General features: G+C 45.9%; 1 protein-coding gene across 1 annotated transcript in view; it reads left to right on the top strand.

Annotated features, from left to right (window-relative positions):
• The first annotated feature begins 595 nt into the window (after positions 1-595).
• The window catches only part of SLCO3A1 (solute carrier organic anion transporter family member 3A1), a 129,180-nt gene continuing 111,189 nt past the window's right edge, over positions 596-18,586 (top strand). The window contains exon 1 of the mRNA XM_068203691.1: positions 596-1,019. Coding sequence (XP_068059792.1) covers positions 843-1,019 — 177 coding nt within the window. The 5' untranslated portion in view covers positions 596-842. The remainder of the gene's footprint in view (positions 1,020-18,586) is intronic.

Here is an 18,586-nt window from a genome sequence, read left to right as displayed (position 1 = left end):
CATCTGAAGAGTGAAACAGATCAGGTTTTGCAATTACGTTGACAAGGAATGTGATCTGTAATAGTAGAAGTGAAGATTAGTGGTTTTTAAGAGAAGATATCTCTTGAAATTAGAACTCGAGGTGGGGCTGACCACAAAGGCCACCACGGAAGGCAGGTGCCAGGGACACGCAGCATGGCCAAGGCTGGCGCACATGGCAGCGGCAGCGCGACGCAAGTCACCTCCAGCCGCTCGTTTCTTCTTAGGTTTAATTTCTGTGGGGCCTCCGTTTCCCTTCGTAAAGGGGCCCCTACAACCGAACGGAGCAGGGGACACACACCGGCAGGGCGCCGGCCGGGCGGATGAGGGGGCATCCAGCCCTCCACCTGCGGGGACAATCCCCGCCGCCGGCGCCGCGCGGGAGCACCGCCGCTCGCTCCGAAGGCGGGTGCGCGGCCGCCGCCGCGGGGCAGCGGGCTCGGGGCGGGCACTGCGGCCGCTGCCCCCGCCGTGCCCACAGCCCGGGACGGGGCCGCCCCGCCCGCCGCGGAGCCTCCGCCAGCCCCGGCCCCAGCCCCAGCCCCTCGCGTTCCCCGCCCCTCGCCGGCGGGGACGCGGATTCGGCCTGCGCGGAGCCGGCGGAGAGAGGGAGCGCGGCCGGGCGAGGGGAGGGGAGAAGCGAGGAGGCGGCGGCGGAGGCGGCGGCGAGCTGGCCATGGCAGCAGCCCGCGGGCGGAGAGGCAGCCGCGGGTTGCCGCTGTGATTGGCACCCCGAGGAGGAGGAGGAGGAGGCGGTGGAGGAAGGCGCGGAGCAGCCGCGGGGCCCGCCATCCCGCGGCGGCGGAGCGGCGGTGCCCGGGAGGATGCCGGGGAAGCGGGGCTCGGCGGGCGGCGGCGGCGGCGGCAGCGAGCTCCCGGGGGCCGGCGCGCCGCGGCAGCGCAGGCGGCGGAGGAAGGTCTCCTGCTTCTCCAGCATCCAGCTCTTCCTGGTGTCCGAGTGCGCCCTGATGCTGGCCCAGGGCACGGTGGGAGCCTACCTGGTGAGTGCGGCCGGCCCGCAGCCCCCCGCGCCGGCGGGGCTGAGCCGCGGGCGGGGGTGCGCGGCGGAGCGCAGGGGAAGTTTCCCCGGCGCCGGGGCGGCTCTGCGGGCAGCCCCCCAGCCCGGCTGGGTCAGGACAGCCCGGCGTTCGGCGGCTGAAATGACTCAGCAGTGCCGAGGGGTCACCCACCCGCTGCCGCCCAACTTGTGCGGCCGCTCCGCGGGACTCCCGAGCGCCCGGAGCGCGGCTGTGCCCGGGGCGGGCTGGCACCAATGCGGGTCTCCGGCTGGCCGGGCACTCGGCTCCAGCGCCAGCCTTTCCGTTTCTCACTGAATAAATACCGGCAAAAGCTAGTGGGGCATTTATTTCGTGCCTCCCGCGTTACCGCTTTTCCTCATCCTCTTAAGTGATGCAGCGGTGCAAAGCGCAGCAGCCCCGAAAGTCCCGGTGTTGGGTACAGAACAATCCAAATAAGACTTTAGCACTAAATCTGCATAGTGAGATGTGGTGTCAGAAGCAGAAGTGTAGTAGAAGAGTTGGGAAGATGTCCATACGGCTGTGCTTGTGCCTTGAAGTGTACAGCCTGTGGAAATGTTCTTCTTCCAGCAGATGTAAGTGTATAGTTGATTTAAATTTCTTAAAATAGCTTGCTGGATTTGAGAATTATAGTTTCCATGGAAAAGAAATGTATTCGTAATCTCTGAGGCTTTTTGAGGCCATACACATAATATATTCTACAGTAAATGTAAGAACTCTGCATTTGGTAACTTACATTCAGTATTTAGCATTGCTTCTTTCACATGCTCAAACTACTTATGCAAATTTGTGCTGAACGTGATCTATAATTTTTCAAGGTATGTGACTAAACTAACCATGGTTAATAGTCCCTCTTAATATGAAATGGAAATTAGAATTCATCTCCATATAATAAAACATAAGTTTAGTTTGAAACATATTTGTAATTCCAAAGGAAACTGCATCACATCTGATGAGATAAATTCAGCAGCTCTATACCCTAGGTGAGTATATGTAGATATAACTAAATTTGTAGGAGCCTGACAGGAACATGCCTGTTTTATGTGAGTAACACCTTGGTAAGTAAATATATTGTTTCCGATGAGCTACTTGCAAAATGAGCTGTCGGTGTGAATGAGTGTAGGATAATCCTTCCTCAAAGTAATAGCCAAGGAAGAGCCCACGGGTGATGTCACCCAGTGGGCACCGGTGTGCCGGGAATGTATGGATCTGCTGGAGGACTGTATTTCAGCACGCTTCGCTGGGGTGTTCGAGCGTAGGATCAGCAGCATTAGTCCCTAGTGTGGCATTTCCCTCAAACTCCTTTGCATTGCTCACTCCTCACCAGTTTTGCATTTCTTTTCCTGTTTTCCCCAACTCCTGGGAGGTGCTTTGTGCCGGAGTAGCGTTGCTGCTCCTTTGGAGTGTTTCACACACCCCAGCCCCACCGTCTGGAAATGAGCGCTGCGATTCCCAGAGCCCTCCCTCCTCCAAGGGGTGAACTCAGCGGAGGTGCTGCTGTCTCTGCTCTCTGCCTTTCTCCAGGTCTATGTCCTGAGCAGCATGGCAGCACGTCCCATGGCCAGCGGGATCCGCAGGCAGTAACAGACAACTGGGCAGTGGGGGAAAAGGAAAAAAAAAGCAAACTAAACTCAAAACGATCCCTAGCATGCATAAGCAGTGGCCCAGCTGCACTGGGCAAGTGTTCCTCTGTTCCCTGTATAATTTATCTGCCGGCATTACAAATACCATGAAGCTCTTCCTACAATGAACAGATGCAAATGTGGAATTGTCATTGCAGGGTGAATCTGTGCTTAAAGCAAATCTGCCCAGCGCTGTGCTAACAGGTGCTGCAGGGGAGTGAGAGCGGGAGCAGCAAAGATGCTTGCTGGAAAGCACGGAGGACTTAATCGTTTTTACAGACCAAGTGTCCCGTGGGGCCAGGTGCTGTTCTCAGGTGCTGCCATGGGGTGGAATCAGTGGAGGCACTGCAGAATTGCCCAGGTGTAACTGCAAGTGGATATTCATTTGCTCAGGCTCCTGGGATGAGTGAGGCTCAGCGGTGGCTGCTGGGCTACTCCCCGAGGGACAAATTAGCAGGTGAGACAAAGTGGAGAGCACAGAAAGACAAATAGGGAGATGCTGCATAGGACAGGCACAGTGTGTAGTTCTGGGCAGTTGAATAAACTACTAATTTTAGCCTGTCAGCAGTGAGGGAGTTCGGTATTGTAGTTCTGCTTTCCTTAGCCACATGTGTGACTTTCCCTAGTTATTTGTAACTCAGGAAGAGAAACCTTTTTTTGCCTTATACGGCGACAAGTTGGTTTCCTCAGATTTTGTCTCGTTCTGCACAGGGAGACCACAAGGGCAGAAATTCAGCTTGTTAAGAAAACAAGCCATGGGCTTGGCTTTTCAGGAGTGATTGAAGAGCTCAGTTTGGATTGGGCTTTGCTTTCATGTCAGTACATTTAGAAGTGGCTATTGTTACTTCTTTTTAGAGATGTAAAAAACCTCCCCTTTTCCGTGTTCGCTGTGCAGTAGACTAACAGCAACCACTTGCATATATGTACAAAGTATACATTCATTCATTATGTGGTTTTTAAAAAAGGATCATTCACTTTTATTTGTTCATAAAACATTCTTCTTGCCAACAGGGCTTTATAAATAATAAATGCTGATAAAAATCTATATAAAGTCCAATTCTTTTCCCACAGAACTCAGCAGTGAAAATACCCCAGGATGCCAGCAGTAGATGTCTGTGTTTAAACAGTGCAGTGTCTCTGAGGTTCTTCATGTGAAGTTTTAGGGAGTATTTGATCAATGTCACATTCCAAAATATTTGTCTATTATTATGCTTGCTGTTTGCAAAATGCACATGTTCCAAAATTACTTGGTGCCATATCCTGCATAGTTTATGCAAATACAAGCCTGCGCTGCTGCTTTAATTTCTGGGGCTGCTGAATACACCCTATTATTTGCATATTCGTGTAAGGTTTTGTGTACACATTTATTTGGCTTCATCTAATTACTCCTGCGTGCTTTTGGAAACTTGAATTTCCCAGCAACTGCAGTGGCAGTGGGGAAAATGCTGCTTGTAGTCTGCAGGCATTCCTGCTGCAGAAGTTACTCAGGATTTTTGCAGCAACTTTTAAAAGCCCAGCTGGTTTCCACCTGCAGTTGCTCTCCTGCAGCACTGGGCAGTGGATTATAGAGCTGAGGGTGACTGGTGCAGAGGGCACCAAGAGGGAAGGGCTGGAGCCTCTGTTCTCCAGCTGGAGCCTTGTGCCTTTCGGGTGGATGCAGCAGTGTGATCAGTCATGCCAGCCGTGCAGCGATGAGGATTTCGATAAGGCTGATTCACATACCTTGGCAACACTTTCCTGCCTGTCTACCTCCCTCCCCATGAATTCCTGCATGCACTATATTTTGGAATATTTTTGCTGGTAATAACGTTCCAAGTGCTCCTGACGGTTCATCGCTGAGGCATTTCATCACCCTGCCAGTCAAATCTTCTGCCTAGCCAGTGGTGAAATCACTGCTTGAGCAGAAGGCAAAGCACTCTCTCTTTGACAGCCACAGTCTGTGGAGCAGGAGCACAGTTTAATTTCTCTCCCTGGCCTTTAGCCTCGACTTGCTCTGGTTCAAACTGACCTAGTTGCAAGCATCCAACATCTGCCAAAGTCATGGGCTTCTTTAGATAAAGGGCATGCATATGGGAAGCGCGCTGGGAGCCGGTTCTGTGGTGTGCTCTGGGGAGCTGTTTTTACAGAGCTTTACTGAGCTGTCTCTGTTTGCTACAGCTTTGAATGCAGCTATTCATGTGTTTTATCAAGTGATAGAGGATGACTGGCCTGAGCATGGGATGGAAAGGAAAATAATTGGTCCCTCCCAAGGAGGGTGCATTGGTGTTTGCGTGGGAATGAATGCCAAATTGTTTCTTGTTTTGCTGAATGAAAACTTTTGAGCCGTGCTTAACTTCCTAGGGAGAGCTTTGCCCATGAAGCAGTGTTTGACTGCAGCCTGCAAAAACTCTTTTAACTAAGTGTCTGCAGTAAAATTAGTGCTGTATGACTCCAGGTGAGAGTGTGTGTGTATGTGGTCTCTGAGACAGCCTCCTTCTGTGTGGTTTTATTGCTGCTGGGGTTTGAGATATCAATGAAAATCTTGAAATTCCATCTTCAGGGAAAAGATAAGTATAAAAGATAAATACAGAAGTTAATGACCAAAGGGTTCCTGGTGGAGCAAACAGAAATAGGAGCCCTGTATGATGCACAGCTGGGAACTGGGGGGTTAACAGCAGAATTTGGCTCCTGTATTTTTTAAGTTGTTTTGCTGTGCAACCCCTTCCTCTCCCATGTTAAATATAACAAAAACAATACTGTGTTCTGTGGCACAGACCTGATCAAACCCTCCTTGAAATCTGGCAAGATCTGCATGGAGGATGTCATTAAAGTCAGTTTTGGAAATACTGCAGTGCTTCAGAGCTTTCTGTTGTCCTTGGTGCTGCACTATAGAATTTGCCTCTGTGTATTTGCAGTCTGAATGGATGGGGTGGGAGAAGTGTCACAGGTGGGAAAACTGAGGCAGAGATTAAGAGCTTGATTCTTTTTCTGAAGCTATTGATAAAGCATTTGATTGGTTGGCAGCAGCAGAGCCTGAATGGCTTAGGCATGGGCAGACTTAACTACAAAAGTAGTTTTTCCTATTTTAATTTATTATTTTTAATAAAGTATTTGTTTTTCTAGAATAAGAATCAGCTTGAAAATACTGCTGCCTTTTTTTTTTCTCTCCATCCTCGGCTGTGCTGAGTAATAAATTAGCTGTAATGTTCATAATTTATTTGTCACTGGGGTAGTTAAAGGGGAAGAAACCCATGGAGTTAAATAAACGTTTTAGTGGGGATGAGTATTGCCAAGCATTGGCTGGTTATTGCTTACCGTTCATTTTCCCTTAATATATCTTTGCTGGCAATGTTATTTCTGGAAAGTTGTTTCTAGTGTGCCTTTCCCATTAGAGAATATTGTCTGTTCTGCAGCTGAGTTGCACAGAAAGTTATTCTAAACTAGCTCTTTTGACTACATTCATATTTCTTCTCGAAGAAGCCTTCTGATATATTTTTGGGTCTCTGACTGCAGGGTGGAGCAGAAACCAGATCCAGCTCTGGGTCCTGATGCTTTCATGCTCCTGTGGGGTGTGAGTCAGGACTGTGGCATGGACACATTAATATAAAAACTTTATTTAAGTTATAAATTCCAATCCAAGTGTGGATTTTTGAATATCAAGAAAACTTGTAGCTGGCATATATGTGTTGATTAGGAGAAAGGGGTTTTTTTATCTGCTACTAATAGATGAAACAGTGTGGAGATAACATGTTTATCTCTTAGATTATGTATTATATGCAAATTACAACCTGATGTCTTGCTGGTTAAATGCATTTAAAGGCAAAATGTACTTGATGTCTAAATGTGGACTAATTGATTTTAGTGTTTTTATTATTTTTAGCAGAAACTTTGGCAGTTCTTCATTTTCTCTGTAAGGGCCAAGTGATGTTTGTAGGCTCTGAAAGAAGGACAGTTAGAAATGCTATGGCCCACTGTAAAACCAGTGTCTCATTTCTTCTGGCCAGCCTTTGCTTCCAGAATCCCTCTAGCTCTTGCAGGGTGCCTGTGTGACAGGCTCGGAGTGGTTTAATGGCCTGCAGTATTCCTGCAGCTGAGGTTTACAGGGATCCTGAATTAGAGCAGAAAATGCACTGGTCTGAGGGGCTGTGCCATTCGTGCTCAGGAGTTTCATGCAGGTGACTCTTTTAGTCGTTGTGTAGCCCCTGTCCCAGAGAGAGCTCAGTGGAGCTGTGATCCCTCCCCTTCTCTGCAAGGCAGAGCAGATACTCCCTGCTTCCCAGAAAGGAGTGTCTGTCAGGTTTGCATGGGCTTTTTTGTCCCTTACTTTCAGGGTATTGTAAAGGACCAAAAGCCAACTTCTGTCCTGCTACAGCAGTGTAAATTTATTGCTTCAGAAAGGTTATTCTGCAATTCATCAGGAAGAATTTGTCCTCTGTGTATTATAATCCTTACTTGTAGACTGCTTGGTCTCCTGCTTTTCCTTCACAGGAAGATCAAACAATGGCAAACTATTTAGTGGCTGAGGTTGCACCTTGGATGAATTAGTGTAGCTTTGTCTCCTGATCAACACCAGATGAAACCTACAAGTGTTGTATTTTAAGCATCATCCAAAGAAGTTTAAATCAACGTGATAGTACTTTGTGTAATAACTCCTTTAAGTGCTCCAGTGAAGTTTGGAAGACTTAATTTTTCCTATTGCACAGAAAAATGGGCCACTGATTTTGATTTACAAGGCTTCATTATAGCTCTGCAGCAAAACCAGGACTAGAACCCCAAGAGTCCCATCTCCAGGTCACCTTGGAACAACCACTAGACACTCTCTCTCTTTGTAGATAGGCAGTGCAAAGCAAACAGTGGTGCCTGCTCCACGGAGTAGAGATTTCACACTGCCCTGCTCCATACACTGTCAGTAGGATCAGCAGTGATTGCAGGCTGTTGAGGAAGCTCCTGGAGTGTCTGTCACTCCGTCCATCCATGCTGGGAGGGCTCTGCCCTGTTGTGGGAAGCATTCTGTAGTGTTCAGAGAGGTGGTCCCTGCATCCAAGCTGTTTCTGTTTGAGAGGAGGGGGAGAAGGAATGTTCCTTTTTCCCAGATGTTAAGCAGGTATGCAGTTGTAATCATAAGAGGTACAGACTTAGAGCACAGGTCTGGATCTGCCTCCCCTCACTCAGCAAACTAGGAGACACCTCAGAACTAAAATCAGATTTTCTAAGCTCTCCAGTTAGCAATTTTTTTCCCAGCCTTATTCTTAATTTGATGTGCTTCAGCATTTTACCACCTGAGTATTCCTTGCTGAAGTGGGACAGGCAGCCCCCTCCTGCTGTTGCACAGTGCCCACTGTATTGAAGATCTTTTACTGAGCTTCTGTTGCAGCAGTGCCTGAACACTGTCAGTTATTTTAGATGGCTGGAGTGTAAAAGCAAAATATTTATTTCTGGTTTGCTAGAATGTTTATCATCCTTGTTATTTTCAAAAAGAAAAGGAATTTGCTTTGGTTTCTGTTTTTCCCCTCTATTGCCTCTCCCTTCATAGTAGCCTTTCGAAACCTCACCAAGCAGCCAGCTATTTCTCTGTATTTTTTAACACCATCTTGGTGTCTGCAGCTATCACTTGGATGGTTTCTGCATGTTTGCAGGCACAGTGGCTCTTAGATAAGTGGCTGTGAGAGCCGGTGTGGGAGCACAGGAGTTGTTATTTCATGCTACATCTGTTTCCCGGGCAAGGATTGCTGGAATTGGCTCATTTTTAATATTTAAGTGTCCTTTTGAAACACTTACCATGCTGTTCACTGGTATAATTCATAATTCCTTAGTTTACTGAAAGTGGAAAAAAACTTAAAATTTAGTTTTATGGTGATCCATCAAATGACAGTGAAGTTTTTGACAGAACCTGGATAATCAGTTGTATTGAGGTCTTCATGACTCACCCAGTTTCTGAAGCAACTATAGCAGGTTTGTTTTTTGGTGCTTTGATGTTTGCATCTCAATCCAACATTTTCTTTAGTTTTTTGTTTTTTTTTTTTAAAGGCAAATACAAACTCTGCTATAAGGAAACTGAAAGAAAGTTCGGCTGTTGAGAGAGATGTGTGGTGTGGGTGTGGAAGAATACAGAAACCTTTCAGAAATGTTTCACTTTTCATTTTCAAAGATGAATAGAATAATGGTATATTTGTGACATACTTTTTTTTTTTTGTCTCCCACTGAAAGACTTCTGGCTGAATTGAAATCAGCGTTGAGTTTGGGTCAATATAGAAGAAACAGCCTTGAAATGTGTGTTGCATGTATGTATTTTAGGATGATACCTAACATTTTAATACCTGGAGAACTGCATGAAACAACGTGGAATTGCTTTACAGTGGAGAGTGACAGGTAGTGGTGCCCTCTGCATTCCTAAAACAGAGGAATTACTCTATGAATTTATGTTTAAGGTAAAAAGGAAGTATTTTTCCTGGAATCTTCTTGAAATGTGTGTTAGATGGAGCACCTATGTTCAAACACAGCAGGGCCAGAGGATAGTGGTGGGCCTGTTTGCCGTAGCAGGACAGAGTTCTGAGTTTTCTGGAGTTTCAGATTTATTTCATCCCTTTAATGCTCTAAAGGAATAACAGGGAGTGAGAAAACATCATAACTTAATAGTTTTGCAACCTGTCCTGTTAAACAATGAATGGTATTTGTTTTCTCTGTTGGAACTTTACCAGGAAGGGCTGCAGAAAGATCGTCTGGAGTTCTTGTTTTTTATTTCTGAAAAGGAGGATATTAAATAGTTGCTACCTCTTTCTTCTTCTCAGTTTCATGCAAACATAGTTTGGCACATCATTAGCAGGAGACCAGAGATTTGCTTGGGAGTGTTTTGGTGCTGGAATGGACTAAACCTCATGCTTTGGCTTGAAAGGAATCTCTGAAGGAAGATGCAGGAAGACTGGCATGTGCATTACTTGGGACAGTAGCAGGGCAAGTCCCTGTACCTCCGAAAAATACCACACATGCCTGTCTACGCTGAGAAATGCCAAGAGAGAAGAGGGCAAGCTTGTAAAACGTTCCAAGAGAGAAGCTAAAACACTGACTGAAAGAAAATTATTTTGAAAAACATGAAAGGGGAATGCCCCCAGTGGTGTCCTGCTGCTTCTTGTGCCCTGCTAATGAGTTTCATCTGCTGGCAACATGCTCACTTCTCATCCTGACATGGTCTGAGTGTTGTATGATAATGCATTGAGTTGCCATATTAGGGATGGATCCTTTGTTACCCAGTAGTTTGGAAACAACAGAAAAATAACAGTATATAACTAAGGTTTGATTTTTAAAGAGGAGAAGTTTAAGACTTTAAGTTTTTCAATCCTACAGCTTGCTTCTCATCATCTCACTGAGCTGCAGGAAGAGCCGTAATTGTTGTGACTTAGGAAAGCTATTTTCTCCAAGTTATTCTTCAAGCTTTAACTCTTTTCCTGTTAAAGGATGTCCACCTTGCTTGGTGAGATGTTATGGTGTGTTAACCTTGGTCTGCAGCCAGATAACCACCCATCTTCTCTCTCACTCCCTCATCAACTCAGTGGGGGCAGAAAATGAGGTGAAAAAGCTTGTGGGTTGAGATAAAGCAATTACTGTCAGGGATAAAACAGACTCAACCTGGGAAAATTAATTTTCATCACCCATTAAAATAGATTTTGATGTTTAAAACAAAGCCAGAAATCAAAACACCATATTCCCTTCATCCCACCCCTTTTTTCCCCCTAGGCTCTCTGGGTGTATGTCTCTGTCAGATCTTCACTGTGCTCTGCTGAAAGAGCATCCACCCTTGCCATGAGCTAAAGTAAATCATTAATCATGTTTGAGCACTGACATGCTCTTTGCAGAAATGTTGGCTGCCACTGGGTAAATGGTTTCCCTTTTGCTTGGGTCCTGTCTGCACTTGGTGATCAGTCACTGGTTTTTGTGGTGTCCCACTGGGCAGCAAGGTTCAGCCCAAGGAGAAGCATGTCTGTGTGACTGAAACACGGTGGTGTTCTTTCTGTCCTGCAGGCATTGTCTGTAAAATGTGATTTTGGTGGGAATTAACCTTCCCATAGCCTATGCCAAATGCTCTAGCTTGTGATAGAGAAAGTGCTGGGCATACAGGCCCTTTATGAGAAATAGTGGGCAGTGTTTTTAGGGCTTGGCAGCAAAGGAAAACTGTGGGTTTTGTTTTTGTCTTGTCCAGCGTACAGGGCTGAGAGTGGTTAATTACAATGGGCCTTTCAGCCTCTGCATGAGATGCACACTTTGTTTCCTGCTGCCTATAGCTAGTTATAATGCAGGTCCTTATGTCTGAAGTCAGTGCAGCTGCTGGCCGAGGGACAGGAGCTTCAGCTGAAGAGATGCCTTGTCTAGGGGTGCTTGTTTGTGAAGGGCAGTGATGGCTGTTTGGGTGATCCTCTTGATGGTCTCATCCAAGGTGCTCAGTGCAAGGAATGCCCACTTAGCTCAGCTGTGTTCCTGCAGGAACCTGCCTTGTCTTGTGTTCTCCAGTTTTGGTCCAAAGAGGGGTGCTTGGACCACAAGTTTCTATTTTTGATGTCAAAATGTGATACCAAAACTACATGGCTGCTTGAGCCCTTGGGTCACAAGATGCTAGTCTAGGTTGGGTTTTGGGTTTTGTTAGTTCTCTTTCTATAGTCTGTGATAATGAATACTATTAAAAATTGTAACTCAAGGGAGCTGCTTAGGGTTACTGAAAAGCTTTCCCATAGTCTTTGGGATTCAAACCTACCAGCTTCAGAGAGCTTGAGAGCAAAGGCTGAAAGTGTTCAAGTATTCCATGGAGCTAGATAAACCATTCACTTCCATGAGTTAATTCACTTGATTGAGGCCTCTTCTGCATTGACAAATCATTGTGTGAATGAATGGATTCCAAAATCTGCTTGGGAGTTATTTGATGGCTATTGAAGTTAAGCCACACTAGCAAGCCATGTGCTAGAGGCACAGTTTTGTGGGTTTGCTGTGTCATTTGGCACAACTGCACAAGCTTTCTCAAATGCTGGCCCTGTACAGAAGTTGAGTGTTTTCCATGGATTAGGATGCATCAAGGCTACTGTGTTGCACTTAATCTCAGTTCTTGCTCTTTCTTAGCAAGAAGGCAGAAGTTTCAAATATCTTCTTGCTGTTTCTTGTGGAAGCATTTGAGCCGTATGGTGTAGCCTGCTGTATTTTAGATGGCATTTATTGATTTGAATTATTCAGCTTAATTCAATGCTGGACAAGCTTTTTGCCAGAATTTTTATTTTGCCTTCTTATTTAAATAGATCCCTAATGAATTACTGTAGTTGTAGATAATGACTCTTGGGAAATACTGGATGCAGCCTCTAGAATCAGTTCTGTGTGCTTTCAGATTGCAAACTTTTGAAGTCTGTCCCTGATCAGTGTCCCTTGTTGTTATCTAAGTTTTCCAGATACTCCCACATTAATAGACTGCACCTCTGGTACCTGTGGGCAGGTATCCAGTGAGGAATTGGTTAGCAGGGTAACAGCTGGGAGGTGAATCTGGATGGAGAGTTCTCTGTGGGATTTGGTGTAAGGTTGTATGTTCTCATGCATGGAATTTTTTCCCAGGCTCTCCTACAGTCTTTCCAGCTCAATACTTCTGTATTTCCATGTTCAAACTGACCTGCTCTGAGATGGCATTTTAATTTTGGGGGAGTGCTTGGCTAAAACGGACAAAAATGTTCTGCAAATAGCTGGTGGCAAAGTGTGGTCTTCTGGTTTAGCTAACCCGGCCTTTTGACATGGATGGAGTGTGTCTGGTTACTCCAATACTTGTATTCAAGTTACTGTTGATCAAGTCTTTATAGATTCCTGTTAGGCATCACACTGAGGCTTCAAGGAGTGGGATCTTTAAGAGGTACACAGAACTTTGCTACACTGGAAGTGCAAATGAAACTAAAATGACATTTGGTTTCTTGTTTGTTTGCCCCTTCTGCTTCATAATGCATAGATACAGACACTTTCAATTTGATTCTCAGCATCCTGATTGTATTCAGAACTCTTGGTATCCAGACAGTGTCACAAAATATTATGTTCATGGAGTGTTTCCAGGAGTCCTGTCACTGTGTATTTCCCTGACCTCCTCCTCGCCCCCACTCTTCAGGCAAGTGAGAGATTAAATGATGGAGGAACAGCAACTTGATTCATCTGAACCAATACTGGTGAGGTATAATCTGGTGATGGTGGCATCTTGGCAGGAACAGAGGAGCACTCCTGCCACATGTGGATAATGTTTTCAAGCCAAGCTCTTACTTTGTAGCTGGCTGTCCAGACCTGTCATGTCCAAACTGACTCTTTTCATCAGTCAAGACTAATATTTGTGCCCAGAGAAATCTGGATTTATTTGCATTTGGACTATGTGACATGGGGCAGACTTGGGAGAGGACAGCTTAGCCCATGGGGTAACTCTTGTTGGCTGAGGAACAACTACTATTTTGTATTTTGTGGTGAAGGTGCAGACCAGGCATGCTTGGGATCATTTCCTGGCTTTGTCATGGACATCGCCAGGCCTTCTTTGGGCATACTTTCTCAATCAGCAAATGTGCTAGCTGTGTTATTGTCAGGTTCCGTGGTCATCTTGTGGTGTAGGATGATGGGCACTGAGCTGCTCCAGTGATGGTAACTAGGATGAAAGAGGCCCCCAGGCTTGGGCCCTGAACCAGGTCTCTAGCAGTTATCATAACAGGCTGAACCTAATTAATTAATGGGGATGGTAATTTTGTGCTATCCTACCTGTGATGATGCAGCCTTGTTGCTGAATGGTATCCCTGTTTCCTTCACACCTGCCTGAAATGTCAGGGCTGAAACATTTAGCCTTTTGCTGTTTGAGGCTTCACTGGAAAAGACTGCTTGGGGCTGCTTTACTCACTCTTTGGTAAGTGATGGATTTTAAAAGAGCCTGAGGGTATTATTTTCAAGGATGTTTTCTGAGCCATACTGTCATTGACAGAAGTGACTTACTCCAAGTGTCTCTTTGAAAATGGGACTCTGGTTCCAAAGCCACTGAAGTGCTTTTGAAAAATATCCTTCCCTGCTACTGGCTGCAGTGGACTGTCTCAGTGGTGTCTAGCTTCCTTTAAAGCAGGGCAAAATTAGAGTCTAAATGTTATGTGCCTGGCTAGTAAACTGTATTGTAATTAGTACCTTGGGGAGGCAGTAACCAGAGAGAAGCTGAGTATAAAGAGAATTAACTTCATGTAGAAGCTTTCTGCAAAGGATGAGTGAAGAACTGGAAGGAAATGAAAACATGGGATTCGAAATGGCTGTGGAGGTTGAGAGAACCCAGATTGGGAAAGTTCCAAGGAGAGGAGAAAAAGTGCTCATGTTGGCTGCAGTAACCATTAGAGTGGATGTCTCTGGCTTTGTGTTGAATGCTGAATGCAAAACCATTCCCACTTCTAGTGCCTGCATGATGGATTCCTCCCAGAATTTGCTATGTCCCTAGGAGCAGTGATCCTCTATAGGAACCCCTCTCCTATTGTGCTTTGGCTCATGTCAGACTGATAGGTAAACAGAAGAGGTGGGAACTTCTGTTTTCCTGCTGTGTGCTCATTAAAGTTTTTCAGGGTCTGGTGATTCTGCTGTACATAGATGTAAGATCATCTTCAAGCCATGACTCGCCTGCTTGCACCGTGGCCCCTCCTTGCTCACCTCCCAGCCTGCCTCTCCCTTTAGTGGGAAGTTTGGCAGCAGCCAGCACATGGCTCCTGTTTGTACCCTTGGTGCTGCACAGACACAACGTGAAAGGAGAAATGAGTTGCTGGTGAGCAGCTTTGTAGGAGGGTGTTACTTAGCAAATAAGCAGGATGACACGGACAGTGCTTGTGTGGGCTGCAGGGTGTGAGGTGGGGATAAGCAAGCAGCACATGTGGCTCTGGGGCAAGCTTGGGGTGTTGCTAGTTAGGTGCTAAAGTAAGACCCCAATTCCACGTGCAGAAGTGTAATTCAGTATTTCTTTTATGAGTTGTTAAAAAGTGCTGTGGAATGGCAGTACAATGTGGCCATTTTGCTGTTTCCCTTTCAAATGGCTTCCTATGTCCCAAGGCTTACTAAATTGAAGCACTTGATGCACTGGTTGATGGGAAAAGCCTCAAACTTCTCCCTAAGACAAGTTCCCATTTGCTGCAGCCAGGCATCCTTTCTGCTGGATAGGGAGTAGAGCAGGAGAGATATCAGCAGAACCAGAGCAGAAGAGGAGAAAAGTAGTAGGACTTGTCAGAAAAGCTCCTCTCCCAGTATGTAGCCTTTATATAATCACCAGTGTCCTCCAACCATGAAAACTGAATTCAGCTTCCTTCAAAGCTTTTATTAATGCTGCCTCAGAGTGTCCTGCCTGTGTCACTTCTGCCCTGGTTCATGCCTGGCAGCTGGGAATGCTTCAGCAACCAGCTCCACAGGCCTTGCTTCTTCATCTGCACTGTGGCATAACTCAGGTGCAGCCCTTAGCCCCGAGTTCAGCTCTTGATCATAAATTAAACTAACATGAAGCCCTTCACGTGACAGGTTTCCTCGTCAGACTTGCCTTATGGTTTCTGCATGGGAAGTGCCCTGTTTATAGTAGAAAGCCTTCTCTGCAGGCATGGAAGTGTTGTGGTAGGAAGTGATTCATTGGATGAACAGGCAAACCTGCATTCAGTTGTGGAGGTGGAGAAAGGAGGGCATTGCAGTGTGACAGCTTGGGATGTGCCTCTCCAGTGGTAGTACATAGTCCATGTGATAGTATATAGGAAGGGGTTTTTTTCCTGTTAGGAGTCTTCCAGTGACATGAATTTCATTTTCTCCTCTCAGCTGGAACCCAGCATGATGGTGCCCAGTTTTCAGAGTTCCAGATGCATGTATGAATCTTGCTACCAGTTCTGTATGTGGCCAGGAGTGCTGCAGGAACCTACATTTAAATTATACACTTCAAATTCCTCTTCATCTGGCTTTGTACTGTACTTGCTGGCCATGGAGAGAAAAAAGATCCATCTCTGAATGTGTCTAAGATGTTCCAGCAGCTTTCCCTTGGCTGTTTACTTTGACAGAGAGATTGGCTGCCCCTGCTCACCAGCCCCTGCTGCTGAGCACTTGTTCCACATGGAATTCTTCATCCTCCAGGTCTGAAATGTGCCGGCAGCACTGTTCTGTGCTACAGTTTTTAAAGCATGCAGAAATGTAGCTGCAGGGTTGAGGTGTTGTACTTCTTTGCATGTTTATGATGTGTTGTTTGACTGCCAGTGAAAATGACATAACATTTAAAAATAAGTAAGGATTCAAATATCTACTGGCTTTGTTGTAAGTGTGCTACTCAAGGAAAGTTTGTGCTAAAAACGGATTCTGGTGCTGGATGTTTTTGTAGATACCTTGTCAGGGACTTAAATACCACCTGCTTTCACTCAGTGAGGTCGGTATTGAGCAGCAGACTTAGGGGCATAAAGCTTGTGGACACTAAGTTTGTGGTTGTGATTATAATATCACTGTAGGTTGGGGCTTTAAAAGGTTAAAAAACTAGATTTTGGCTGTGGTGTGCATCTGTTTCAAAGCAACAGAAAAAGCCTTTCAAGTTCTGCTTAGGCAGTTCCGTATGGCCTGGCTCTGTATCTGGGTCTGCTTTGACCTGTTGGTGACTCAGGCTGACTTTCCATGATGAATGTGGGGGGGTAGCTGCAAATAACACCCCAGTGATCTTTTTGTTCACGCTGTAAATGGGGCACTGCGCCTTCCCTTCCATGGGGGAGCTGGGAAAGGGGGTCAGCCCATTGTGTCCCATGCAGGATCTGTAGGAAGCAAATGAGGGAGGTATTGACAGCCCTGCCTGCCTTGCTGCTTGCTGCAGTGAGTGCCTGGGTTAGAGGTGAGGTTTTTATGCAGAGTATTTGGATCCCAGTTTCACTCGAGTAGCGGAAAATGCATGTTTACCTTTGAGAGGCACGTGGCTTTTTTCTGCTTTAAGTATTTTGGAACAAACTGTGGCTTTGCACTGATGTATCAGCTTCTGACCAAACAGGATATCTTCCATGGGTGCTGAGTACTCTTTGCTCTGTTTGCAGAGTGCAACAGCCTGGAGCATCACTGTGCTTGTGGCACAGCTGTGAAACCCTGCAAAAGGTGCCCAGGTACACTTGTTTTTTGCCTTGTGTGTTGGCCAGGGGCCAATGGCACAGGATGCTGTGGCTACTGAAATGTGGCAAGGAGATGCACAGTGGGCTACAGGAGATGACAGGAAAGTTTTCTGCTTGATGCCAGAGAGAAGAAGGTTGCCAACAATGTGTGCCTTGCCTCAGCTGGGAGTGTGATGTGCTCTTTTTCTTGCTGCGTGATGCAATACCTTCTCTCTTCTCAGGCCCTGAAAATCCTGACCTTGAATGTGTGCTTAATTTGCACTGTGTCACTAACCTCAGAGTTGGTCACTAGAATATAAAATGAATTTTTCACACCAGTGAGGCACAGATCCAATCTGCAAACTCCTCATGGCACCAGTACAGTAACTTGCATATTTTTTGAGTGCTGGCCTAGAAACAGCACAGGCACATGCAGCAAGAGCCAAGCTAATAACACCCTACTTTCAGCAGGGGTTCAGCTGTGGCATCTATTATCCTTGTCATGTGAATGCAGATTTCTATGCAGAGATGATTTCCAGACCTTGAGCAGAGCCAGCTTGGGTGTGTTCATATCACCACCTTTTTTTGCTTTCCCGTATGTTCATGTGCCCAGAGCCAGCACAGGTGTTGGCATCTGCAGTGAAAGTGTATTTTAAGTTTTGACTGACTTTGCTGGACCAGGAAAGGTGTTCAAACAAGTGATCAGCAGCCTGAGACAGACAGTCCTGATGCCCTCACTTCAGTGGGGTGAGGAGCAGCAAGAAGAGCTGTTGCCTGGGTTTGGGCAAAGGGTATGAAGGTTCTTGCCTTTTTCCCCAACCATCCCATGGGGAAAGAGTGTGCAAAATGCCAAGGAAGTGGCTGCCTTTTTAAAAGTTTGGCTCAACCACAAGTGATCCATCTCAACCCTGGAACTGTGGAGCAGGAAGATGTCAGAGCAGAGGATCAGCATCATTCCCTTGGGCTTGAAGCCTGAGCCTAGTGGCTGTGGGAGGAAGGGTGACCAGCCCCTGGGGACCAGCTCTGCAGGAGGAGAGCTGTGAAGAGTCTCACAGTGGTGGGATCACATTTGCCCCATCCTGCACAGCTGTTGGAAGAGAGGATGAGGTGACACCTGAAGAAGTGGGTGGATGCACCTGGAAGGAGTGGCACTTCTGGCATGGTCCCTTTGGCTCTGCAAGGAACCTTGTGTTTCCCAGCTCTGTAATGGAGACTGCATTTGTTTTCCTTTGGGAATGTAGTTGCCAGGCAATTATTTTACACCCTGTAGCACTGCAGACATGTCTCTTCAAGTCCAATCTTTTACCACATAACTGAGAAAATATATTTTACATTAAAAAGAAGCCTTTTGAAAAGGCCCTTCAGGCATAAAGTCAATGTGTTTTCTATATATAACCCAGTATTATTAATACAATGAACTTAACTGGAGACACTGTGGGTGAATATGACTTGATCATTAGAGATCTGAACAATATGATATTCATTTTCAATGTACTGTGTCTGACTCCATAATGGTGCTCCCAGCCTTCAGTTCATTTCTTAGTGATAAAGTGGGGCAATAGGGTGAAGCAGGTCTGTGGATTGTATTTTTGCTGAGCACTAATATAGAATAAACAGCCTATAGAGAAAACAAATTTACCTTGGTTCAGAAAGGCCGAGGTCTGTAGATTTGGGACAGACAGGAATGATGAATGTGAGCATGTATTACTGAAATAAGTCCAGAATGGCATGGCAGAAGCTTCCGTGGATTTAGTTACAAAAGTTGCAACACAAATTGCTTTAGCTGGAAAATTTTAAGGTGGTGATTGATTTTTTTTTTTTTTTTGATGTTGGTCAT

The sequence above is a fragment of the Anomalospiza imberbis genome, chromosome 13, assembly GCF_031753505.1.
Source record: "Anomalospiza imberbis isolate Cuckoo-Finch-1a 21T00152 chromosome 13, ASM3175350v1, whole genome shotgun sequence".
Classification (NCBI taxonomy): Eukaryota; Metazoa; Chordata; class Aves; order Passeriformes; family Viduidae; genus Anomalospiza; species Anomalospiza imberbis.
Note: the sequence above shows the minus strand (reverse complement) of the source record. Positions and strands in the feature narration are given on the sequence as shown.